Source organism: Ammospiza caudacuta, chromosome 28 (assembly GCF_027887145.1).
Source record: "Ammospiza caudacuta isolate bAmmCau1 chromosome 28, bAmmCau1.pri, whole genome shotgun sequence".
Classification (NCBI taxonomy): domain Eukaryota; kingdom Metazoa; phylum Chordata; class Aves; order Passeriformes; family Passerellidae; genus Ammospiza; species Ammospiza caudacuta.
The window spans coordinates 5,447,794-5,474,460 of record NC_080620.1 but is presented as its reverse complement, the minus strand read 5'-3'; the positions used below and the strand labels follow the sequence as shown (position 1 = coordinate 5,474,460).

The following is a 26,667-nucleotide window of genomic DNA, read 5'->3' as shown; positions in this document are numbered from 1 at the left end:
GTCCAACCCAATCTAGTCCAACCCAACCCAATCCAATCCAGTCCAGTCCAACCCACTCCAACCCAACCCAACTCAACCCAATCCAGTCCAACCCAATCCAACCCAACCCAACCCAATCCAATCCCAGCAGCAGCTGGAGCATGGCCAAGCCAGGGAAGCTGAGTTCTGGCCACCCTGCCCTGGAAGAGCTCTGGGATGGGTGGATGTTTTCCCCATGGAGGAACCCCAGGTTGAGGTTCCTCCCAGCTGCCCAAAGACACGGAAGGGACCCTCAGGGGCTCAGTGAGGTCTCTCCACGGGCAGTGGGGAGCCGGGCAGGTCTGTGCCTGCCCTCAGCAGGGCTCTGAGTGTGTGCTCCTCCCTGCAGATGAGAACGAGTGCCGCAGCAAGCCGGGGATCTGCCCCAACGGGCGCTGCGTGAACACGGCCGGCAGTTACCGCTGCGACTGCAACGAGGGCTTTGAAGTCAGCGCCTCGGGCACCGAGTGCATCGGTAATGCCCTGCTGGGCTGCTGCAGCGCCCCCCGGCACCACAGGCAGATTTTTGGAGGTTCAGAGGGGCTCAGAGAGCGGGAGGGGACTGGGGACAGGGACACAGGGGATGGATTCCTGCTGGCAGGTGGGATACTGGGCAGGAGTTGTTCCCTGGAGGGTGGGGAGGACCTGGCACAGCTGTGGCTGCCCCTGGAACTGTTCAAGGCCAGTTTGGATGGGGTTTGGGACACCCTGGGACAGTGGGAGGTGTCCCTGCCCATGGCAAGGGTGGCACCAGGTGGGTTTAAGGTCTCTCCAACCCAAACCTCTCTGGGATTCTTTGCTCCTGAGCAGGAAAGCTGTTGCAGCATCCCCTTTATCCAAACTCCCCCAGGCTCCCTGGCACCACCTGGGTTCCCCCTGGTGCTGGCACTGCCCCAGAGCCTGAATTCGTGTCCCCCTTTCTGTGCCCAGACACCCGGCAAGGCTTCTGCTTCACGGAGGTGCTGCAGACCATGTGCCAGATGTCTTCCACCAACCGCAACCTGGTCACCAAGTCCGAGTGCTGCTGCAACAGCGGGCGCAGCTGGGGCCCCCAGTGCGAGCTCTGCCCCCTGCCTGGCACTGCCCACTACAAGAAGATGTGTCCCCACGGCCCTGGCTACTCCACGGATGGCAGAGGTCAGTGGGGCACTGGGGTGTTTGCTGGGTCCCCAGGATGGAGGAGGAAATGATGAATCTGACTCCATGCTCTTAGAAGGATATGATATGATATGATTAATATAATATAATATAATATAATATCATATAATATAATATAATATAATATAATATAATATAATATAATATAATATAATATAATGTAACTTTAATGACAATATACAATATTAATTATATTTATATTAATATATTAATATAACAATATATTAATATTATGTTAATATATTAATATATAATATAATAATGTAATATAGCATATTATAGATTATAACGTATATTAATATATTAATATTTATATTAATGTATTAATATTAATAATATTAATATAATATAGATTTAGTAATATACAATATATATTATATTATATTATAGTATATTATATTATATTATAGTATAGTATATTATATTATAGTATATTATAGTATAGTATATTATAGTATAGTATAGTATACTATAGTATATTTATCATAGTATAATATAGTATAGTATAGTATAGTATAGTATAGTATAGTATAGTATAGTGTAGTGTAGTATAGTGTAGTGTAGTATAGTATATTATATTAATTAACAGAGTCCTTCACTCAGCCTCCATCCCTGCTCTGGGGACAAACCCCACACACCTCCAGGGAATGTGCAGAAGATTTCTGCTTTGTGACAGCTGAGCCACAAATCCAGTTCATCTTCCCAGCTCCCACTTCAGCAGGGGGATGTTTATTGCCACTTGTGAGCTGCCAAAATAACCCCCAGACACTTGAGCTATGTGAATTATCTGATAACGAACACCAGATAAGCTTTTTGTGGGGAGTGAGCTGTGCTGGCACTGACAGCTCCTCCTGTCCCTCTCTTCACAGACATCGACGAGTGCAAGGTGCTGCCCAACCTGTGCAGGAATGGGCAGTGCATCAACAGCATCGGCTCCTTCCGCTGCCACTGCCGCCTGGGCTACACCCCGGACATCACGGGCACTGCCTGCCAGGGTGAGCCGGGCACTGGGCACAGCCCCACCAGCCCCGGGTGATACAACCCAGATATTGGGCTTATCTCAGAGTGATGCAGGCCATTCCGGGTACCTCAGTCCCTCTTGGAGACAGAGTGCCCGAATACCCCGTCAGCTGGCTACCCTTAGCAAGCTCAGTGATTTCAGCTCTTTAGTGATTTCAGCTCTCTTGGGATTTCAGCTCTCTCAGGATTTCAGCTCTTTGCTGGCTCGCTAGGGCGCCTTTGGCTGGGGCAGAAGCAGATGGGGAGAGAGGAGAAGGAGAGGTCCACAGCGATGGTTTATTGAGGGATCTGTGAAGGGTTCCATTGACAGCTCTTCTTCTGTCAGATGGGCTAAAACAGGCCCTTTTATAGGGTATAGGGGGATCCAAGCTTTCCCAATAGTAAGGGTTAGGGAAAAGTGGCCTGTGGGGTTACAGAGATAACCTATGGGTCGAGACAGAAGACAGGAGCTTATTTTGCTGTCTCATCATAACTCAGCAGTTCCTGCTGTTAAATCTCAATCCTCCACGGAGTCTGCTACACCTGGGCTGCCCTTCCTGGTCCTTAACCCCATCTGGGACCCACCCTCCCCTCGACTCCCCAGAGCTGTGGGTCTGGATCTCCGCCCTGTTCACTTCCAAGTCTTTCTTTAACTCCTTAAAAATGAGTTCAGTCTTCCCCGAGCCTAGGACTGGGATCTGAGCTGAAATCTGGGAGCTGCCAGCCCCTTCCAGGCAGCACAGCTGGTTCCAGGCAGGCTGAGCGCCCTGCTGGGATCCAGATGTTGGCATAAACATCTGGAATCACAGCGCTCTCCCTGCAGGATTTGTCACAGATTTGTTGTGCTGGCTCGAACTGAGCTGCTCCCCCAAAGCCCTCAGCTGCTTCCTGGAGAGTGACAATGGGGTGTTTATCCAGGAATGCCGCAATCCATGGGGATATGTCAGCCCTGAGCACAAAACCTTCTGTTCAGGAGCCCCTGAGTGGGCTGGGAGGGGTGGAGGGGACCCTGCCCAGCAGCACAAGCTGATGTGTTTTTCTCCCTGGAGTGCAGATCTGGACGAGTGTAACCAGTCCCCAAAGCCCTGCAACTTCATCTGCAAGAACACCGAGGGCAGCTACCAGTGCTCCTGCCCCCGGGGCTACGTCCTGCAGGAGGATGGCAAGATCTGCAAAGGTACAGGAGCAGGGAGCTGGGAGACAGGGGACAGGGCAGCCAGATGTGGAAAAACATCAGCAGGAAGATGTGGGGAAAGGTGCCACGCGTGAGGGTTTGACCCTTCCGCGCTCCAGGTGTGGCTCATCGGGGGAAAAATGCTCTTGGTTCCGTCCTGGAGATTGCACAGCACATCCTGAGCTCCAGGGAGCTCAGAGGGATGTCCCCAGCACGTGGCATTGTCACCAGCCAGGCTGGGGCTGTGCCCACCCCACAGTGTGGGAACCTGGCCTCAGGGTCTGGGAGAACCTGTGACCTGCAGGAGAGGCAGGGGAACACCCCTGCATCTTGCTGATGTGTCTGTGTGGGGTGGGAAAATAATGAGGAAATTGGGGGAAATTAATCAGGAAAATTTTGGAGAAATAATGGGGGAAAATGGGAAAAATCACTGGGAAAATGGGGTGAAATAATTGAGAAAAATGGGGGAAAATAATTGGGAAAAATGGGGGGAAATAATTGGGAAAAATGGGAGGAAATAAGTGGGGGAAATGGGGGGAAATAATTGGGAAAAATGGGGGAAAATAATTGGGAAAAATGGGAGGAAATAAGTGGGGAAAATGGGGGAAATTATTGGGGAAAAATGGGGGAAAAATAATTGGGAAAAATGGGGGAAAATAATTGGGAAAAATGGGGGGAAATAATTGGGAAAAATGGGGGGAAATAATAGGGAAAAATGGGAGGAAATAAGTGGGGAAAATGGGGGAAATTATTGGGGAAAAATGGGGGAAAAATAATTGGGAAAAATGGGGGAAAATAATTGGGAAAAATGGGGGGAAATAATTGGGAAAAATGGGGGGAAATAATAGGGAAAAAATGGGGGTAAAATAATTAGGAAAAATGGGGGGAAATAATTGGGAAAATTGGGGGAAAATAACTGGAAAAAACAGGGGTAAATAATTGGGAAAAATGGGGGAAAATAATTGGGAAAAATGGGGGGAAATAACTGGGGAAATGATGGAAAATGAATGGGGAAAAATGGGGGAAATAATTGGGAAAAATGGGGGAAAATAATTGGGAAAAATGGGGGGAAATGGGAAAAATAATGGGGAAATTGGGAGAAAATAATAATGGGCAAAACTGGGGGAAATCATTGGGAAAAACAAGGAAAATAATGGGTATGAGGTGGGGACAGGTTTGTCCTTCCCCTGGGAGAACTTTAGGGGAGCTGGGGCTGCTGCTGTGCATCCAGAGGGACACTGAGGTGTCACAGCCTCAGAGGGGACAAACTGAGACCTTCTCCTTGTCCCCCCAGACCTGGATGAGTGCTCCACCAAGCAGCACAACTGCCAGTTCCTCTGTGTCAACGTCATCGGGAGCTTCAACTGCAAGTGCCCCCCTGGCTTCACCCAGCACCACTCGTCCTGCATTGGTGAGTGCCCAATTCAATTCCTGAGTGCCCAGTTCTATTCCTGAGTGCCCAATTCCTGAGTGAGTGCCCAATTCAATTCCTGAGTGCCCAATTCCTGAGTGCCCAATTCAGTTCCTGAGTGCCCAATTCCTGAGTGCCCAGTTCAATTCCTGAGTGCCCAATTCAATTTCTGAGTGCCCAGTTCAATTCCTGAGTGCCCAATTCCTGAGTGAGTGCCCAATTCAATTCCTGAGTGCCCAATTCCTGCCCTGCATTGGTGAGTGCCCAATTCAATTCCTGAGTGCCCAGTTCAATTCCTGAGTGCCCAATTCAATTCCTGAGTGCCCAATTCCTGCCCTGCATTGGTGAGTGCCCAATTCAATTCCTGAGTGCCCAGTTCAATTCCTGAGTGCCCAATTCAATTCCTGAGTGCCCAGTTCATTTCCTGAGTGCCCAATTCCTGCCCTGCACTGGTGAGTGCCCAACTCCTCAGTGCCCAGTTCCTCAGTGCACAATTAATTCCTGCTCTTCCCGTTCCCACCGAGCTGCTCTGGCTCAGCAGAGAATGTGAGAGAATTCCCAGCCCCCAAACTCCCCGAACTGAGCCCTGTCCCTCTGCATCACCCTGCCAGTGGCTGCATTGCCCCTCTGCTGCTCTGCCTCTCCATCTGAGGTGGCCACAGGGCCAGGGGTGGACATCCAGGTGGCCAGGGGTGGGTTTCCAGGTGGATTTCCAGATGGATTTTCAGGTGGCCAGTGATGGATTTTCAGGTCACCAGGGATGAACTTTCAGATGGTGAGGGATGGATTTCCAGGGGTGGATTTCTAGGTGGTCAGGGGTGGATTTCCAGGTGGATTTCCGGGTCACCAGAGATGGATTTCCAGGTGGATTTCCAGGTGGTCAGGGGTGGATTTCCAGGTGAAATTCCGGGTGGATTTCCAGGTCACCAGGGATAGATTTCCAGGTGGCCAGGGATGGATTTCCAGGTGGATTTCCAGGTGGCCAGGGATGGATTTCCAGGTGGATTTCCAGGTGGCCAGAGATGGATTTCCAGGTGGATTTCCAGGTGGCCAGAGGTGGATTTCCAGGTCACCAGGGATGGATTTCCAGATGGCCAGGGATGGATTTCCAGGTGGATTTCCAGGTGGTCAGGGGTGGATTTCCAGGTGGATTTCCAGGTGGTCAGGGGTGGATTTCCAGGTGGATTTCCAGGTGGTCAGGGATGGATTTCCAGGTGGATTTCCAGGTGGTCAGGGGTGGATTTCCAGGTGGAATTCCGGGTGGATTTCCAGGTGGATTTCATGGCCACAAAGCCCTGCTGGTGGTGTTTTGCAGACAACAACGAGTGCACAGCCCAGCCCTCGCTGTGTGGAGCCAAGGGGCAGTGCCTGAACACCCCGGGCAGCTACAACTGCGAGTGCCAGAAGGGATTTTCCCTGGACAGCTCCGGGGTCAACTGTGAAGGTGGGGCTGGGCCCCCAGGGAGCTCCCATGGGGAGGAACTCTGAGGTTCCCTGAGGAGCCTCGGTCCTGATGGGAACTTCAGGAGTGTTTGGACAATGCTCTCAGGGATGGGGTGGGGTTGCTGGGTCTGGGCAGGGCTGGGGCTTGGACTGGGGGATCCCTGGGGAAGGGAATGGTGCCACATTCCAGCAGGAGAGATCTCAGAGCAGAGCTGGGGACAGCTCAGGCCACAGCTGGGATCAGGGACCATCCCAGCAGGGCTGTGTGGGAGCTGGGGGTGTCACTGCAGGGCCAGAATGGGGCACAGGAGCAGCCTGGAGGGTGCCAGGCGGGTCCCTGAGCCCCCCCAGGCCCATGGGACAGTGTGTGAGGTCCCTGTGTGTCCCTTGGGTGCAGATGTGGACGAGTGTGACGGGAACCACCGGTGCCAGCACGGCTGCCAGAACGTGCTGGGTGGGTACCGCTGCGGCTGCCCCCAGGGCTACGTGCAGCACTACCAGTGGAACCAGTGCGTGGGTGAGTGGGGGCACTGGGGAGGGGTGCCATACCTGGGGAGGGGTGCCATACCTGGTGGAGGTGTCCCTTACCTGTGGGGTGCATTCTGTACCTGTGGGATGCGTCCTAAGGAGTGTATCCTGTACCTGGGGGAAGCGTCCCATACCTGGGGAAGGTGTCCCATACGTGTGGGGCGCATTCTGTGGGGTGTATCATGTACCTGTAGGATGCACCCCACACTTGTAGGGTGTATCCTGTACCCATGGGATGTATTCTGTACCCATGGGGTGTATCCTGTACCCATAGGAGTTACCCTTTACCTGTGGGGTGTATCCTGTACCCATGGGAGTTACCCTGTACCCCTGGGATGCACTCTTTACCTGTGGGATGCACCGTGTCCCCGTGGGATGCACCCTGTACCCGTGGGCTGCACCCTGCACCCGTGGGCTGCACCCTGCACCCATGGGTGACACCCCACGGCTCTGCGACTCCCTGACTCCCCCATTCCCCCCCTCCATGTCTCCCTGCAGATGAGAACGAGTGCTCCAGCCCCTCTGCCTGCGGCTCTGCCTCCTGCTACAACACCCTGGGCAGCTTCAAGTGCGTCTGTCCCTCGGGCTTCGACTTCGACCAGGCCTTCGGGGGCTGCCAGGACGTGGACGAGTGCTCGGCCGGGGGCAGCCCCTGCAGCTACGGCTGCTCCAACACGGACGGGGGGTACCTGTGCGGCTGCCCCGGGGGGTACTTCAGAGCAGGGCAGGGGTAAGGCACATCCACGTGTGGCCCTCTGGGCGTTTCCCACACGGAGAACGCGGGAGTGCTGACGTTTCCGTTGGATTCATGGATTCCCTCTGCTCTCCTGCCACCAGCCACTGCATTTCTGGCTTGGGGTTTGGGAAGGGACCCTACCTGCCTGCGCCCCAGGAGGAGGATGAGGACAACCTGCTGTCCCCCGAGACGTGCTACGAGTGCAAGATCAACGGGTACCCCAAGAGGGGCCGGCAGCGGCGCAGCGTCAACGGCACGGAGAGGCACCAGGTGAGGAAGCCAGGGCATCTGGAGGGGCTGGAGCAAGGCAGGGGCTGGATCCCTTCAGGAACAGGGCCTGGAGTGAATCCCGTTACCCCAGGGACTCCTCTGTCTTGTTTTTGGGCACAAACCCGTGCTGTTTGTGTGTTAATTTTGCTGTTCCCAGCAGGATCACGCCACTGCGAACCTGGCCAGCACGGTTCTCCCTTTATTCAAAGAGAGTCAGGACTCCTCTGTCTTGTTTTTGGGCACAAACCTGTGCTGTTGGTGTGTTAATTTTGCTGTTCCCAGCAGGATCACGAGGTGAACCTGGCCAGCATGGACGTGGAGGCGCCGCTGTCCATGGCGCTGAACCTGTCGGAGCTGGCGCACAAGGAGCACATCCTGGAGCTTCTTCCAGCCCTGGAGCCGCTGGAGAACCGCGTGCGCTACGCCATCGCCCAGGGCAACGAGGAGGGGCTGTTCCGCATCCACCACAGGGACGGGCTCAGCTTCCTGCACCTGGGCCGCAAGAAAATCCTGCCGGGCACCTACGTGCTGGAGATCGTCAGCGTGGGCCTGCCCCGCCGGCGGGAACTGCACAAACTCGAGGCCGACAACCACCTCGACTACTTGGCGGGGGAGCTGGGCCAGGCACTGAGGATGAAGCTGCAGCTCCAGCTCTACTAAAGCCACCAGAGACCCCCCCCAGTCCCACCCGACAGCGCAGCCCTGCCCCTCGCCACCCACCCCGGCAACAACGACGGGATCCTCTCCTGCCACCGCCGCCGCCACCGCTGGGACAGCATGGGGATGTCCCTGTGGGATCAGCCACCACAGGAACTGTCCTTGTAGGATCAGCCACCACCAGGACAGCCATGGGGATGTCCTACTAGGATCAGCCATGGGAAACATCCCTGTGCGATCAGCCTCCACAGGAACTGTCCTTGTAGGATCAGCCACCACCAGGACCTGTCCTTGTAGGATCAGCCTCCACAGGAACTGTCCTTGTAGGATCAGCGACCACCAGGACCTGTCCTTGTAGGATCAGCCTCCACAGGAACTGTCCTTGCAGGATCAGCGACCACCAGGACAGCCATGGAGAATGTCCTGCTAGGATCAGCCATGGAAAATGTCCCTGTGGAATCAGCACCTGCTGGGACAGCCATGGAGGATGTCCTGCTAGGATCAGCCACCACCAGGACAGCCATGGGGATGTCCCTGTGGAATCAGCCATGGGAAACGTCCCTGTGGGATCAGCCACCACAGGAACAGCCATGGGGAATGTCCCTGTGGGATCAGCCATGGGGAATGTCCCTATGGAATCAGCACCTCTGGGGATGCTCTGCTCTGGGGACCAAGCCCCACAGCTCACAAAGCTCCCAAAGCTCCCAAAAGCCAAAGAGTCCAAACTCCTGAGCAGGGACTCCCCTCCCTCTGCTCCCACCTCTCCCCCTTATCCAGGACACTCCCAGCTGAGGATCTGCTCATTCCCGGGATAAAGGTGCTGATTCCTGTGATTAAGATGCTCATTCCCAGGATAAAGGTGCTCATTCCTGGGATAAAGGTGCTGATTCCCAAGATAGAAGGTGCTGATTCCTGTAATTAGGGTGCTCATTCCCGTGATAAATGGTGCTGATTCCCAGGATAAAAGAGGCTCCTTCCCGGGATAAAAGAGGCTCATTCCCACGATAAAAGGTGCTGATTCCCAGGATAAAAGGTGCTCATTCCCGGGATAAAGGTGCTCATTCCCAGGAGCTGCCTCATCCCCCGTCCAAGGTGCTCACAGCTCCTGGGTGCTGGTTCCTGGCCAGCGTTCTGCACTGTGTCCATCCATCCACCCTCCCATATTTATGGAAAACCACCAAAGCAATGCTGGCTCGGTGCTGTCAGGAGTGCATTTTCCTGTAGCTTTATGTTTTTTTGGAGGGGTGGGAATTTCTCTGGGGTGGGGGATGTGTGTGTTTACTGTATCGGGGCTCCAGGCAGACTTGAAAACTCTTCGAAGCAGCTCCAGACTCTGAATTTTACAAGAGTCCCAGAGCTTGTGACAGGATGGGTGGCCTGATGTTTGGGATTGTTTTTTTGTTTTTTTTTTTTTTGTTTTTTTTTTTTTTTTTTAATTATTATTTTTGGTTTGTTTTTTTTCCAACAGGTGCTTTTTTTTTAAAAAAAAAAAAAAAAAAGAAAAACCAAAATCCAAAAAGTATTAATAATAATAATAATAAATTAGCAGAGCTGGGTTTGTGTGCGTGTGTTGAGCCAAAGTCTCAAAGCTCAAGGTTTCCTCTCCTCCTCTTTGGTGTGGTGTTTTGTTTCGGTTTTTTTTTGTTTTTGTTTTTTTGTTTTTTTGTTTTTTTGGTTTTTTGGTTTTTTGTTGGTTTTTTTTTTTATTTGTTTTATATTGACATTTCTTGCTGGTTGGTTTTTTCGGGGGGAAGTGTTGAAACCCCAAACCTGTGCCCCTTGTCCCACACAGAGAGGTGGCTCTTTGTGGAATTCCTTTTTTGTATCAGAAGCAACGGCAACAATAAAATTATTTTGGGTTAATTAGAGCTGTGTCTCTGTGTGGGCAGAGATTGGGAGCTCCCAGCCTGGAGCTTTCTTTGGAGATGGAATTGGGATTGTCCAGCCTGGAGAAGGCTCTGGGGAAGAGCTCAGAGCCTAAAGGGGCTCCAGGAGAAGGGCTGGGGACAAGGATGGAGGGACAGGACACAGGGAACTGCCTCAAACTGGACCAAACTGGGGAATTTGGGTGGGTATTGGGAAGGAATTCCTGGCTGGGAGGGAATGGGATGGAATTCCCAGAGCAGCCGTGGACCCCTGGCAGTGCCAAGGCCGGGCTGGAGCAGTGCGAGGTGTCCCTGCCATGGCACGGGTGGCACTGGGTGGCTTGGCCGGGGTCGGGCCGATGTGGTCCAGCCCGGACGCTCCTTCCAGGCCGATATTCCCGGTTTTTGGAAGCTCTTCCCGGTGCCAGCAGAGGGCAGGCGGGACTGCGGCACCGGGGGCCGGCAGGGAGCGGGGACAGCACCGGAGAGAGGGGACAGAACCGGACAGTGGGGACAGCACCGGGCAGGGGCAAACAGGGGCTCGGACAGCCGCAAAATGTCCTGGAACAGCTCCTTGCGTGAGCGGGGATTTGTGCCGGACCGTGCTGGGACAGGAGGTGGCCGGGCTGGGTCCCCATGCCCTGGGGACAGAGTGACCTGGTGCTCACTCCTGCAGCATCCACAATGACCCCTCGCTCTTCCTCCTCCTTTTCCTCCTCCTCCTCCTGCCCCCAGGGTTTTGGAGGGTCGCGTTCCCCTCCCGGCACGCAGCACAGAGCGGAGCAGGAGCCGGCTGGGGTCGGCACGGTGCTGCTTTATTTCCAAATCCCTTCATTTCCAAATCCCTTCATTTCCATGGAGGGGGGCGAGGTTCTCCCTCCCCCCCGACCTAAATTCCTTGGCAGGACCCTCCCGCTGCCCGCCACGGCCCTTGGCAGCCCCTCGGCCACTTGCAGAGCCCTGGAGAGCCCGGGGAGGGCCGGACACCCCGGCAGGGATGGCCCAGGAGCCTCTCCCGGGTGTTTTGGGGACCCCTGACCCGTCCTGGTGTCCCCAGGCCAGGAGTGCCCCTGGCTCCATTGTCACCAGCTGGGCACGGACAGGGCTGGAGCCCAAGGGGGGCTGCACGGGGGGGTCTCCAGCCTCCCCTCGCTTTTGGGGGGCTCGGGAGTGGCACAGAGGAGGAACAAAGCCAGCACTGGGGGCCGGTGCCGAGAAACCCCTGACGGACACGGCTCAGCTACAGGACACACGGACACGCACTGGACCACGGGGGCACTGCCGGGGGGCACTCACGGGGGGCAGCGGGGGTCAAAGCTCGGGCCTGGCACCGGGCAGAGCCCAGCCCAGCCCAGGGGCCCCGCGGGCCGAGGGCAGGTCCCGCCATGCCCCGTCCGCGGTGCCCGGGGGCACGGGGGGCACCGGGGTCCCCGTCCAGCCCCCCTATCCCACCCCCAGCGTCCCACGGGCTGCCGAGAGAAATGAAAAGTGCTTAGAAAAGAGAGAAACGCCTAGAAAACCTCCCTGGGGCCGGACCCCCCCTGCTCGCCCCCCCGGCCCGGAGCATCCCTGCAGAGGGAGGGAGGGAAGGAGGGAAGGAAGGATGGATGGATGGATGGATGGATGGATGGATGGATGGATGGATGGACGGATGGAGGGGCAGCGGGGCTGGAGCTCGGCCCGGGCTCCCCTCACACCAGGGCGTAGTCGAACTGGCCCCGCTCCAAGCCCTCCTTGTGGTCCGTCCAGGAGGAGGCGGGCATGCGGCTGTAGGGGTCCAGCAGGATGCGGAAGCAGCGCACCATCAGCATCACCAGGAACACCAGGAGGAAGATGACGAAGGCAAAGACAGTTTTCTGCTCGGCATCCATGCCCGCGGCGCCGGCGGGGTGCTCCACCAGGGACGGGGAGAGCAGTTCATAATCCATGGTGGATGCATCATTCATGGCAGAGGCCGGGGGCTCCAGGGCACGGCGGGTTTGGGTGCCCCGGGGGGACCAACTTCAGCTTCTCGTGTGCCCAGGCACCTGGAAAAGCGCCTATTCCATGGGGAAACCCTCGGGATCGGCTCCTGGGAGAGCCCAGAGCTCCTGGAGGGAAAAACAGAGCTGGTGAGGGAGCAGGGAATGGGTATGGGCATGGAGAGATGGGGAGGGAGGGAGAATTGGCCACGAGGAAAGCAGAGATGGTGAGGGAGGAGGAATTGGCCACGAGGAAAGCAGAGATGGTGAGGGAGGAGGAATTGGCCACGAGGAAAGCAGAGATGGTGAGGGAGGAGGAATTGGCCACGAGGAAAGCAGAGATGGTGAGGGAGGAGGAATTGAGTGTGGGGGAAGCAGAGATGGTGAGGGAGGAGGAATTGGATGTGGAAAAACAGATGGTGAAGGAGAAGGAATGGGATGTGGGGAAAGCAGGGATGGCTGGGGAGGAGGAACCAGCCACGGGATGCAGCAACAGGATCAGGAGGTGCTCAGGGAGTTCTGGATTTCCTGGCAAGCCACTGGTGAGGGCACAAGGCACGGGTGGGCAGCTCCAGGCACTGGTGCAGGGGCTGCTCCTCTGGCCATGAATGCCCAGCAATCCCTGGAGAGGCCCAGGCTGGTGTTGGAAGCCCAAATCCCAGGGGATCCCCACCAAAAAGGACACAGGGGCTGCTCAGGGAGGCCTGGAGCTGCCCCAGGATGGACCCAACAAGGACAGGGGGAGCTGATTACCGAGGAACAGTGGCACCCACCTGGCTGCAGCTGCGTGGGGACAGGAGCAGGGCCAGGCTGTGCCCGCAGGGCCCCGTCACCGCGCTGGGCTCCGGCTCTCCAGGGCTTTGGGACAGAGAGAACAGGGACAGGGTTAAAAACAGGGGCTGTGGCCACTGCAGGGAGCGCAGCAGCACTTCCCGGGACACCTCTGGAATTCCCAGCACCGGGGGAGCTCACACAGGAGAAATCCACACCAAAGTCCCTGCAATATCCACACCAATATCCATGGAATATCCACACCAATGTCCCTGCAATATCCACGCCAATATCCATGGAATATCCACACCAAAGTCCCTGGCATATCCACATCAATATCCCCAAATATCCACACCGAAGTCCCTGGAATATCCACACCAATATCCAAGGAATATTCACACCAACATCCCCAGAATATCCACATCAACCTCCCTGGAATATCCACACCAATCTCCCTGCAATATCCACACCAAAGTCCCTGGAACATCCACATCAATATTCCTGGCATATCCACATCAATATTCCTGCAATATCCACACCAACATTCCTGGGAGAACATCCATGACAACCTCCCCGGGAAAACATCCACGTCATCCTCTCTGGGAGAACATTGACACCACCCCCTCAGGAGAACATCCTCACCATCCACCCTGGAATATTCACACCAAAGTCTCTGGAACATCCACATCAATATCCCTGGAATATCCACATCAATATCCCTGCAACATCCTCACCATCCCCCCTGGAACATCCACACCAAAGTCTCCGGAATATCCACATCAATATCCCTGGAATATCCACACCATCCCCCCTGCAACATCCACACCATCATCCCTTCAACATCCACACCACCCGCCCTGGGATATTCACACCATCAGCCCTGGAATATCCACACCAAAGTCTCTGGAATATCCACATCAATATCCCTGAAATATCCACACCATCAGCCCTGGAATATCCACCCCAATATCCCCTTGCAGCATCCTGGAGCCTGAATTCAGGCTACAGGAAAAAAAACAACAAAATTTCCCTGGGAGAGCTCAGGAACATCCCCTGCCCTCCCTGGCAGCGATATCCAATATCCAAAATCCAATATTCAATATCCCATATCCAATATCCAGCACCCAATATTTAATATCCAGTATCCAATATTTAATACCCAATATTCAATATCCAACATCCAATATCCCATATTTAATATCCAATATCTAATATTTAATATCCAATATCCATGGGGAAGGGCAAGGCAGAGCAATCCCAAGGCCACCACTGACCCTGTCCCCAAGTGCCACATCCAAAAGATTTTAAATCCCCCCAGGAATGGGGATTCCACCCCTTTCCATGGAGGAATTCCCCCAATATCCTAAACCAAGCCTAAACCTCTCTCCGTGCTTCCCATGGATATATTTGGTTGAAAAATTCCCCTTGGTGGTGCTCAGGACAGCAATAAATCCTGGATCTGGAGATGCCCAATGGCTCAGGTCCCAAATCCAGGGAGGATCAGGCACAGTCAGGACAAAAGAGAAAAATTCCTGCTAATTGCTAACCCTGGTATTATTTATATATTATTAATATATTAATATTAATGTGTTTGTTTGTATTTAATATTTTTATTTTATTTTATAAATATATTACTAATACAAAATATATTATTTCTGCAATTTATGTATTATTTATATTTAATATTATTTATCCTGAAAATAAAGGATTTATTCCCTTTTGGGATTTGTTGCCTTTTCATCAGTGGGGGCTCCCAGAGCAGCTGTGGCTGGAGCACCCTGGGGTGGTGAAATTGGGTGGAATTGGGTGGAAATGGGTGGAATTGGATGAGCTTTGAGCCCTCCAGCTCACCCCACCCCTGACTCTGTGCTCTGGATTTCCTGGGAATTTGGAGCAGAGCCCCATCCCTTGCTCAGGCCCCTCCAAGGAGCTGCTGTTATTTCAGGAACGGTTGATGGAGTTTTATTAAGATTTTATTCCTGTTCCCTTAGTAACTCAAAAGACACAGGCGAGGAAATTGCTTAATAGGGACAGAGCTCACAAAGGAACAGGATCACTGTCAACAATTCCAGGAGGCTGTGCCCAGGTTTTTTCTGGGAACGAGGCACGAATTAAATGTTAATTTGGGAACGGGGAATATCTAATGAGATGCTTATTGCGAACAAAGGAGGGAGTCAGCGCGGAGCCAGGCAGGATCTGGGTGTGATCCAGGTGGGATGGAGGGCACCATCCAGGTTTGGGCTGGAAGAACCTTGAAGCCCATCCAGAGCCAGCCCTGGCACCTTCCAGTGCCCAAAGCTGCTCCAAACCCCAGCCTGGGGCACCTCCAGGGAGGGGAATTCCATCCCACCCCTCCCCGCCCTCATCCTAACAAATTCCTGCCTCATTCCACCCTGAATCTCCCCTCTTTTCCCTTAAAACCATTACCCCAAATCTCCCCTCTTTTCCCTTAAAAACATTACCCCAAATCTCCCCATTTCCCTTAAAACCATTACTCCAAATCTCCCCTCTTTTCCCTTAAAACCATTACACCAAATCTCCCCTTTTCCCTTAAAACCATTACCCCAAATCTCCCCTTTTCCCTTAAAACCATTACTCCAAATCTCCCCTCTTTTCCCTTAAAACCATTACCCCAAATCTCCCCTCTTTTCCCTTAAAATCATTACTCCAAATCTCCCCTCTTTTCACTTAAAACCATTACCCCAAATCTCCCCTTTTCCCTTAAACCACTTCCCCACCCTCATCTTGCTCATGAGAGAAGCACTGGAAAATCCCCCTGGAATGTTTTTTCCGCGATTTTTGGTGCCTGAACTCCTCAAAGATGGGGAAAGGCTTCACTGTCAGGGCCATGGGGGTCCCTCCCTCCTTCCCTTCACCTCCTCAGCAGCGGGTCCTGGTGTCTGTCCCAGCCGTGTGCAGCAGGACAGACGGACAGAGGCGGCTCCGTGCCCCTCTCTGGACACGCTGGTGCCCGCCCTGGAGCAGCTGCAATCCCTGCATTGCCTTTTTCAGTAAATGCAACTGCTGGGACAGGGCCTGGCAGCCTCTGGAGCTCATCCAGGGGCTGTGCCAGGGAATCCTGAACTCCCAGCAGGATCCGAGCCCTGGGCACGGAGCTGGCCCCAGCCAAAGCGGGGTGTGAGGCTCCTGCAGGGCACAGGGCTGTTCTCCCGTTTTACAGGGCTGGGAGAATCCTGATTTTCCTGGGTCCCCTTGCTGTGAATCCCAAAGCTGTGTTACCCCTGCGATCTGCTCCTGCCCCAGCTCAGGGCTGCTCCTCTGCCCTGTGCCAGGCCCAGCAGGAGTAAAGGTGTTCCCCATGGCAGGAATCCCATCCATTGGGATCCACTGGGGTCCACTGAGATCCATTGAGATCCACTGGGACTCACTGGGGTCCACTGGGGTCCACTGGGACCCACTGGGGTCCACCTCCCCTTCCCAGCCTCCCTGTTATTCCCTGTTAGGGTCAGACCCTTCTGCCCACCCTGTCCATGCCCAGGGATGCTGAGCCCTCCCTGCACCTCCAGCCTGGCTGTTCCCGACTCTCCAGCAGATCCATCCCAGCCTGGAGGAGGAGGAAAAGCCAGAACCAGGCAGTGCCAGCCCTTCCCAAGCATCCAGAAGCGTTCAGGGGCTCCCTCCCATCCCATCCCCTCTCCACCCCATGGACAAAGGGATGCAGGAGGGTCTGGACTGTGCCCAGGGAGGATCCCGAGCCTCGTCAGGATCCCTTGGATGTCTGGTGTCCCCTCACGTCCCAAACCTGCTCCCAGGACCTCTCCAGCCCTGCTGGAGCATCCTGTGGATGACGGGAGGGCTCCAGCCCCTCTCCCAGGCTGGAATCCTGCCTGGACCCAGCAGCGTGGGGCAGGTGGAGCCTGGGTCCAGGGAGATCCCATGGATCAGCCCCACGGAGTGTCTGGGATGTCCCATCCCCTCCAGGAGCAGCCATGGGGGAGGCTCAGCCCAGCCCCAGCCACGCAGGGCTGGATTTGCCCAAATCCCAACCTCTGAGACCCCCGACCCAGCCAAGCACCCTTCTCCCAACCGATCCAACCCCATGAAAGGCTGTTCCCACCCCAAATCCCAACCTCTGAGACCCCCGACCCGGCCAAGCACCCTTCACCCAAACCCACCCGACCCCAGGAAAAGCTGTTCCCACCCCAAAGCCGGCTCCCTGCCCTCTCCCCCCACCCTCCTGGGGCATTTCCCGGCTCCCCCCGGCCGGGCAGGGCTGGGGGTCCCGGTGCCCCCGGGTCGGTACCTGGCGGCTGCCCCGGGCTCCCGCATCCATCCCCGGCCATGCCGGGCCCCGGGAGCGGCGGCGCTCGCTGCCGCCCGGGCGGGCTCGGGTTCCTATGGCGATGCGGAGCCCATTAGAATAAAAGGTGGAGCGCAGCGATCGGAGCCGGGCAAGTTTCCCGAGGCGCCTGCCCGGGAGAGCCAGACCGTGGGAGTGCTCGGGCTGCGGGGCTGAGCTGCGCCCCCGCCCCGGCTCCGCATCCCCGCCATCCCAAAAACCTCCCTGTGATCCCCAAAAATTCCCCGTGATCCCGAAAACCTCCCTGCGATCCCCAAAAATTCCCTGTGATCTCACGGGGAGCGCCTGCATCCCAAAAACCTCCCTGCGATCCCAAAAAATTCCCTGCGATCCCCAAAAATTCCCTGTGATCACACGGGGAGCGCCTGCATCCCAAAAAATTCCCTGCGATCCCCAAAAATTCCCTGTGATCACACGGGGAGCACCTGCATCCCAAAAAATTCCCTGTGATCCCCAAAAATTCCCTGTGATCACACGGAGAGCTCCTGCATCCCAAAAAATCTGCTCTGATCCCAGGGAAGCTCCTGCATCCCAAAAACCTCCCTGTGATCCCACGGGGAGTTTCTACGTCCCAAAAATCCTGCTCTGATCCCAGGGAAGCTCCTGCATCCCCAAAAAATCCACTCTGATCTCACGGGGAGCTCCTGCATCCCAAAAATCCTGCTGGGACCCCTGGGAAACTCCTGCATCCCAAAAATCCTGCTGGGACCCCTGGGAAACTCCTGCATCCCAAAAATCCTGCTGGGACCCCTGGGAAACTCCTGCATCCCAAAAATCCTGCTCTGATCCCTGGGAAACTCCTGCATCCCAAAAATCCTGCTCTGATCCCTGGGAAGCTCCTGCACCCCTGTCCCCCCGGGATCCAGGACTGTCCCCAGCGTGTCCAGGGATGCTCCAGGATTCCCAGGCTGGCACTGCCCCCTCTGTTCACGGCACTCAGAGCAGGATCAGCCTCAGGGACACGCTGGGGTCACACCTGGGCACATTCCCCCTCCCCAGCATCCGCAGGGATGCAGCTTTTTGGGATGGAAATTGCTGCAGCTCCGCTGTCCCCTTCCCACAGGGACAATTCCATGGAAATGGCTGGAGTTGAGTTTCCCTGCTCTGCCAGGCTCGGTTCTGATGGAGTTTGGGTTCCTGGGAGGTGCCCACGGGGAGTTTTCCACACTCCAGCAGCTCAGGGAACGCTTGGTGCCCGGGGCACAGGGCAGCTCAGCAGGGGCAAATTAAAATTGCTCTGCTCGTATGGATGGACAGTTCCTGAAGGTCTCCTCCCCACCTGCTCCTGGAAGAGCCACAGGGGCCTGGTGAGGCTGCCCTGGCAGTTCCCAGAGTTTCTCTGGAGAAATACATCCTCTGTCCCTGTACCCAAAGTCAAAATGTGGGCAAGGTGCTCAGATATTCCATCCATCCATCCATCCATGCATGCATCCATGAATCCATGGATCCATGGATCCATCATCCATCCATCCATCCATCCATCCATCCATCCATCCATCCACCCATTCATCCATCCATCCATCCATCCATCCATCCATCCATCCATCTATCCATCCATCCATCCATCATCCATCCATCCATCCATCCATCCATCCATCCATCCATCATCCATCCATCCATCCATCCATCATCCATCCATCCATCATCCATCCATCCCTCATCCATCCATCCATCCATCCATCCATCCATCCATCCATCCATCCATCATCCATCCATCCCTCATCCATCCATCATCCATCCATCCATCCATCCATCCATCCATCCATCCATCCATCCATCCATCATCCATCATCCATCCATCCATCCATCCATCCATCCATCCATCCATCCATCCATCCATCCATCCATCCATCCATCCATCATCCATCCATCCATCCATCCATCCATCCATCCATCCATCATCCATCATCCATCCATCCATCCATCCATCCATCCATCCATCCATGCATCCATCCATCCATCCATCCATCCATCCATCCATCCATCCATCATCCATCCATCCATCCATCCATCCATCCATCCATGCATCCATCCATCCATCCATCCATCCATCCATCCATCCATCCATCCATCCATCCATCCATCCATCCATCCATCATCCATCCATCCATCCATCCATCCATCCATCCATCCATCCATATCCACACAAGGCGAGGCTGGACAGGGCTTGGAGAACCCTGGGACAGGGGTGGGACTGGAAGACCTTTGAGATCCCTCCCAGCTGAAATCCATTCTGGGATTTGTGGCTTTAATTCCAGTTTAATTTCAAGACTTTCATCCCGAAATTCCTCTGCCTCTCCCAAAGTCCGTGATAAAGAGCCCCTGGCTGTGGGAATTGCTGTGTGGAGCTTCCCCCTCTGCCCTCTCTCCTTGGAAGGCTCTCAGAGCTGGAAGGGATCCTCGTGCTGAGGAATTGTTCATCCTACAGCACAAAAAGCTGGATGGTCTCAGGGGGGAGCTGGGGACAGAGGTACCCCGAGGCACAGGGAATCAGGAATATTCAGAAATTCTGGCACTCAGGAATATTCAGACATTCTGGCACTCAGGAATATCAACTCCAGCCCTGCCTCAGAGCCAGCTTTGGAGCTGCAGCCTCAGGGGGATCTGGGCTTTGGGGGATGCTGAAGAAACTCCAGGAAGGAGCAGGTTCCTGCTGGACAATGAAATGAGGTTCAGCCTTTGCCTTGTCCCACGCTCAGCCCTGCATTTTGGGGAGAGGAAAATCCGAGTGTTCCTCTAATCTGAGCTCCCCTATGAAATGCCAGAAGCCTCCAGCAGGATCTGAGCCCTTTTTAGTGCTGACAAAGGGATCTGTGGAACCTGCAGTGGCTGCTCTGGGTACAGCCCTGTGGCAGCGAGTGACTGTTCCTGCTTGGAGGACAATCCCACACTTGGCTGCTCCAGTTCCAGGTGAAAAAAAAAAAAACCCAAAAACAAAAAAAAAAACAAAAAAAAAAAAAAAAAAAACAAACAAAAAAAAAAAAAAAAAAACCCAAAAAAAAACCATTGCCCGTGGCTGGGGGAAAACCATTTGTGCTTCCTGCAGCTCCCAGCCATGGCAGGCTGGATTTCACTGCCAATGGAAATGAAAGAAAATCACCTTGGGCTTATTGGAAGCCTGGCTGGCTGCAGGAGGAGAAATTCCCCATGGAAAGGGTGGACAGGCTGGATTCCCATTCCTGCAGGGGTTGAAATCAGTGGGGATGTGACACTTGGGGACAGGGGTGGCCTTGGCAGGGCTGGGGATGGTTGGGCTCTACGTCCATGGAGGTTCTATCCAATTCCAGAATTATTCTGGGTGACACCAAAGCCCTCCCAAAACTCCCCTCCTGGGCAGCACTGAGGGGACCCAAAGCCCCTTCCCGAGGGCTGAGACCTCATTCCCAACACTCCTGGTGACACTGAGGGATTGTCCTGTCCTGTCCTGTCCTCTCCAGGCTCCCCTGCTCAAGCAGAGAATTCCAGCTCGCTGCCCCTTGCCGAGCCAAGCCCAGCCCTGCAGAGCCCTCCGGGACAGGTGAGGGATGTGTCACACCTGAGCTGCTCCCTGCACAGAAGCCCAGCCCTGCAGCTCCCCCGAACCACTGAGGAGAGGCCATGAGGGTGATCCTGCTCCTTTGGATGCTCCCAAGGGGAAAAGAGGAAAAGAGAAATTTCTGGAGCAGGAATTTCCAGGGAGGGAACCCCAATTCCCAGGGAGCCCTGAGACAGGAACTGGGGGCTGCTGCCAGGGCAATCCACGGCTGTGGACAATCCCAACCAAATTCCTCCAGTTTTCCATCAAAACCAGATTTTCCTGGTTAACTTAGAGAGGTTTGTGACACCGAAAATGGGAGTGACAGTTTGTGACACCGAAAATGGGACGAGAGGGGACAGGGAGCTCTGGGGACACCAATAGGGTCCAGGTCCCTGCAGCCACCCCAGGAGAGGCTCCAGAGCCCCCAAATTCCCTGATCCCTCTTTCCTGGCCATGCACCAACAACAGAAAACTCCCAATCCCTGTCCCCTCCACCAACAACAGGAAATTCCCATCCCTGTCCCCTCCTGCTCTGCTCCTGCCACCCCAGCCCCAGGGAGGAGCATCCCAGCCTCCCAAAATGGATTTTGATGCCAACCCAGGTGACCCAGAGGTCACAGATTTTGTTGTCACTCCCAGTGGGACACATCAATAACTCCACAACTCCTCAGAGAATCTCTGGATAACCAGGAGCATCCCCCATGGGATTCTTTCCTCCTGAAAGAAATTCGTCACCATCCATAAATTGCCCGGAGATTTATTCCTGCCAGCCCTAAAACTGCACACAAAGTAATGGGATTTGTCCAAAGCCTTTAACAGGCCGTTCCCCTTGATTTAAAGGCTGTTGAAGTGTCTTTATTTTCTTAGCACATTATTAATTCACATTCTGGCTCCGAGGTGCCTCCAGAGCTGGTGATTTGGGAATCAGAGCAGGAAAGGGCAGCTGGAAGGGCTTAGGCAGCAAAAACCCAGCCCAGGGTAACTCCAGGCTGGGAATAAGCAAAGGTTATCCGTACCTGGAGTTGTGCATGGAACACGCTCAGCTCCACAGCCCTGCACAAAAATGAAATTATTCCCTGTCCCAGATCTGGGAATTGCAATCCCAGTCTGAGGATGGGGCAGCGCTCCCTGAGGATCTGGGAAGTGTCAGCTCCAGCCCTGAGAGGGGTTCCCAGCTCCCCCAGGGCCCTGCACAGTTCAGGGGATGTTTCCATCGGGGTTGGGGTCTCTGAGCCCCAGGGGGAGGAAATTCACGATTTTGTCAACGCAACAAATGTGGGGGCACTGAAAACTCCAGGATCTGTCCCTGGGGATCAAAACCTGGGGAAGGCTCCTGGAGTGTCCTAAAAGCCACTCCCAGTCCATCCCAGTGCCAATCCCATCCCATCCCAGCGCCATTCCCATCCCAGTGCCAATCCCAAGCCATCCCAGCGCCATTCCCAGCCTATCCCAGTGTCACTCCAGTTCATCCCAGTGCCACTCCCATCCCATGCCATCCCATCCCAGTGTCACTCCAGTTCATCCCAGTGCCACTCCCATCCCATCCCACCCCAGTGCCACTCCCATCCCATCCCAGTGCCAATCCCATCCCATCCCATCCCATCCCATCCCATCCCAGTGCTATTCCCATCCCAGTGCCACTCCCATCCCATCCCAGTGCTATTCCCATCCCAGTGCCACTCCCATCCCATCCCAGCGCCATTCCCAGTCTATCCCAGTGTCACTCCAGTTCATCCCAGTGCCACTCCCATCCCATCCCATCCCATCCCACTCCCATCCCATCCCAGTGCCATTCCCAGCCCATCCCAGTGCCATTCTCATCCCACCCCACCCCACCCCATCCCATCCCATCCCATCCCATCCCATCCCACCCCACCCCATCCCATCCCCCGACCCTTCACCCTGACAATCCTTTTTCCACGAAGGAATTTTCCCAATATCCAGTTTAAACCTCCCCTGGCACAGCTCGAGGCCGTTCCCCCTTGCCCTGCTGCTCCCTGGGAGCAGATCCCGATTTGCTCCTGTCAGGAATTGTGGATTATTTATAAACGCAGCCCCACATCCCCTTATCCAAAGGCCCAAACCCAGCCCCAAAAGCGCCTGGACATTCCCAAATCCCCCCAAACCCACCCATGCAAGGCCATGGGCAGTGGGAGAGCCTGGAATGGGATCAAACCCAGGAGTTTCCCACGGGCAGCCCGTGCTGCCTCATTTTGTGCTAATTCGCGTTTTTCCTGGTCTTTATGAGCCATTGAAAGGGGATGGGGCAGCACGAGGCTCCCCCCAGCACCGACCCAGGGATAAATTCACAGGAATTCAGCCTGGAAAGCAGGGAGGGCGTTTCTGCTGTGTGCAAACAACCCCAGAAATGCTGAGTAATTCCTGGAGCATGGGAAGCAATCATTACTTTTAATTACCAATTAAATGACTCGGTAATTTCTTGCATTCAAGCAGCAATGGAACTGCAAACAATGCCAGGCAAACCGGGTCTTTAGCATTTAATTACCGGGCTCTGCCATGAATTATTGAGCAAATGGGCAAAGACTCAGCTCCCAAGAACTCCGGCTCTGCAATTAAAGGATTTTTAATCACTCCTGGGTCGGAGGCGCTGTTTGGAGCCGCCCTCCACGTGCAGCAACACCCGGAGCAGCATCCGAGGCTCTGCGAGAAAACCCCTAAAAACCCGACTGGGAAGGCAGCAGAGGCTGAACAGGCAGAACACTCCCAAATCCACATCTAATGCCAAGTGCTCCTTCATTTATTGATTTCCTTCCTTCCTTCCTTCCTTCCTTCCTTCCTTCCTTCCTTCCTTCCTTCCTTCCTTCCTTCCTTCCTTCCTTCCTTCCTTCCTTTCCTTCCTTTCCTTCCTTTCCTTCCTTTCCTTCCTTTCCTTCCTTTCCTTCCTTTCCTTCCTTTCCTTCCTTTCCTTTCCTTCCTTTCCTTCCTTTCCTTCCTCTTCCTTCCTTTCCTCCTCTTCCTCCTCCCCGCAGTGCCGAGCCTCTCAGTCACCGAGATGAGCTGATAAAAATGCAGATCGATGGCAGGGCCAGGGCTCAGCTCCGGGGAAATCGATGATGCCGTTCCCATGCTGAGAACTCCCCGGGATTTTATCCAGGCTCAGGGGCTGCAGGGAGCAGGGGGATCCCATTCCTGCCTCCCTCGGGGAAGGCCCTGATCAATCCTGGCCACACCTCCCAGAATTTGGGGCAAACCGGGCAGGGGAAGGAACTGGGAGCTGCTGGTGGATCCGAGGGGCTGCCCTGAGCTGCTTGAGACCCCACATCCACACTGTGCTCCAGGGGTGTGCTGTGGGATGGAGGGGATTAGGGAAGGCAGGGATGGCCACAGACCCAAAAAATCCCCACAAAAATCCCGAAATATTCACGAAATCACCAAAAATCTCCATCAAAGCCAGGGGGATCCAGCAGGGTCCAGATTCCAGCAGGGTCCTGGATCCCTGCAGGGTTGGGGATCTCAGCAGGGTCCTGGATCCCTGCAGGGTCCTGGATCTCAGCAGGGTCCAGGTCCCAGCAGGTCCCCCCGGCCCATCCCCATCTCTCACCTCCTCCATGGCTTCCCCAGGGATGTCTGGTCTGGGTTGGGGTGAGCGACACAAACGGGACAGAGACAGAGCAGGGGGGAAGGAGCATCCCCAGCAGCCCAAATCCTCTCATCCCACTGCTGGAACCCTTCCCCATCCTGCTCCCTCTGTGCCAGGCAGGGACAGACAGAGGGACAGCTCTGTCCATCCACGGCTGGGACCCCCATCCTGCCCAGGGTGTCCCCCCCTGCTCGGGCTGCAGCTCCGTGCCTCCATCCCTGTTCCAGCATCCCAGGCTGCTCCCGCCTGTGCCAGGACACTCTGTGCCAGGCCGGTGCCAAGCTCTCTCCGTCACCGCCTGCCTTGTGTCCCTGCCATGCCCCAGGCATTCCTGGAAGCACCTTGGCAGCCGGGCTGGGCTGGGATGCTGCTCCAGGGCTGCGTCTGCCCCGAGCCTGGCGGGACACCAGGTCCCCTGGGGACAAGGCTCCCTCCCTGCCGCTCCCAGGGAATGTTCCTGATGGCCCTGTCCTGCACAGCCCTGCACAATCCGTGGGTTTGCTCCATCTCCTGACCCTGGCACCAGCTCTGGTTCCAGCCCCTTCCTTCCCTGGAGGAGCTTTGGGTGCATCCCTGACCTGGAGAGGAGAGGACCCCAAGGATGGAGCAGCTGAGGACCCCATGGATGGAGCAGCTGAGGATCCCATGGATGGAGCAGCTGAGGACCCCATGGATGGAGCAGCTGAGGATCCCATGGATGGAGCAGCTGAGGACCCCATGGATGGAGCAGCTGAGGATCCCATGGATGGAGCAGCTGAGGACCCCATGGATGGAGCAGCTGAGGACCCCATGGATGGAGCAGCTGAGGACCCCAAGGATGGAGCAGCTGAGGACCCCATGGATGGAGCAGCTGAGGATCCCAAGGATGGAGCAGCTGAGGATCCCAAGGATGGAGCAGCTGAGGATCCCATGGATGGAGCATCTGAGGACCCCAAGGATGGAGCAGCTGAGGATCCCAAGGATGGAGCAGCTGAGGATCCCATGGATGGAGCAGCTGAGGATCCCAAGGATGGAGCAGCTGAGGATCCCAAGGATGGAGCAGCTGAGGATCCCAAGATGGAGCATCTGAGGATCCCATGGATGGAGCAGCTGAGGACCCCAAGGATGGAGCAGCTGAGGATCCCAAGGATGGAGCAGCTGAGGATCCCAAGGATGGAGCAGCTCCGTGGGATCCAGCAGGGAGCAGGAGACAGAGCATCCCCAGCTCTGCCCTGAGCCCATCCCCATCCCTCTGGAACACTCCCAGCAGCCCAGGAGGGATCCAGGGAATGTCCAGCTCCATCCAGGGAATGCCCAGCTCCATCCAGGGAATGCCCAGCTCCATCCAGGGAGTGCCAAGCTCCATCCAGGAGTGCCCAGCTCCATCAAGGAGTGCCCAGCTCCATCCAGGGCGTGCCCAGCTCCATCCAGGGCGTGCCCAGCTCCATCCAGGGAATACCCAGGGATCCAGGGAGTGCCCAGCTCCATCCAGGAACTCCCTCATCCCTCAGTCCTTGGAAGCCTCAGCAGTGCTGGGGACTCATGGCCCAGCCCCAGCAGCGGCTCAGATCTGGATCCCAGCGCGGGATGCTCCAGGCAGGGATGAAGGAATGAAAGGAGAGAGTTACAAAACAGCCCTTGGAGCAGGGAGGGAATCTGGACGGGAATTTGGCCGGCATCGCTCGCCCTCCCAGGCCTTAATCCCTTCGTTAGCACAGCCCGGCACAATTAAAGACAAACCCGCAGCCCTGCAATGCAGAGGGGCTGCAGGAGATCCCGGGAATTCAGGGATTCAGGTGCTGGAATCTCCAGCCTGAAGAGCCCTGAGGAGCCCAGGCAGCTCCATGGGGCCGATCCAGGGATATCCCAGCTGAATTCCCAAACCCTGGGCCAGCCCCAGGGCAGTGGGAACATGGGGACAGCCAGGCTGGGACGGCAAAGCCACCTCTGCTCACATGGGGACACCCCAAAGGAGCTGTGGGATCATGGAATGGGCCCAGGGACACCTCCCAGTGCCCCAGGCTGCTCCAAACCCCACCAGCCTGGCCTCCAGAGCCATTCCAGGCTGGAAGAGCATCCAGGAGCTCCTGCTTGGCCTCCAGAGCCATTCCAGGCTGGAAGAGCATCCAGCAGCTCCTGCCCTGCCTCTCAGGACTCTGCTCCTCTCCATGACCCCAAAGCTGTGGCTCTCCTGTGGGCTCAGGGGTCTCTGCTCCAAACCATCCCCACGGACCAGGGAATCCCAGCAGAAGCTTCCA

At 55.4% G+C, this 26,667-nt stretch overlaps 2 protein-coding genes across 2 annotated transcripts in view; one reads left to right on the top strand and one right to left on the bottom strand.

The window, feature by feature from the left end:
- LOC131568790 (fibrillin-2-like) overlaps nucleotides 1–8,397 on the top strand; it is a 70,052-nt gene extending 61,655 nt beyond the window's left edge. The window contains exons 55-64 of the mRNA XM_058820864.1: nucleotides 368–493; nucleotides 949–1,155; nucleotides 2,046–2,171; nucleotides 3,230–3,352; nucleotides 4,644–4,760; nucleotides 6,076–6,204; nucleotides 6,601–6,720; nucleotides 7,230–7,461; nucleotides 7,569–7,737; nucleotides 8,023–8,397. Of these exons, the coding sequence (XP_058676847.1) occupies nucleotides 368–493; nucleotides 949–1,155; nucleotides 2,046–2,171; nucleotides 3,230–3,352; nucleotides 4,644–4,760; nucleotides 6,076–6,204; nucleotides 6,601–6,720; nucleotides 7,230–7,461; nucleotides 7,569–7,737; nucleotides 8,023–8,397 (1,724 nt within the window). The remainder of the gene's footprint in view (nucleotides 1–367; nucleotides 494–948; nucleotides 1,156–2,045; nucleotides 2,172–3,229; nucleotides 3,353–4,643; nucleotides 4,761–6,075; nucleotides 6,205–6,600; nucleotides 6,721–7,229; nucleotides 7,462–7,568; nucleotides 7,738–8,022) is intronic.
- Nucleotides 8,398–11,063: 2,666 nt separating this feature from the next.
- CTXN1 (cortexin 1) overlaps nucleotides 11,064–26,667 on the bottom strand; it is a 19,364-nt gene continuing 3,760 nt past the window's right edge. The window contains exons 2-3 of the mRNA XM_058821159.1: nucleotides 12,994–13,078; nucleotides 11,064–12,349 (exon numbers count right to left, since the gene is read on the bottom strand). Of these exons, the coding sequence (XP_058677142.1) occupies nucleotides 11,951–12,205 (255 nt within the window). The 5' untranslated portion in view covers nucleotides 12,206–12,349; nucleotides 12,994–13,078 and the 3' untranslated portion in view covers nucleotides 11,064–11,950. The remainder of the gene's footprint in view (nucleotides 12,350–12,993; nucleotides 13,079–26,667) is intronic.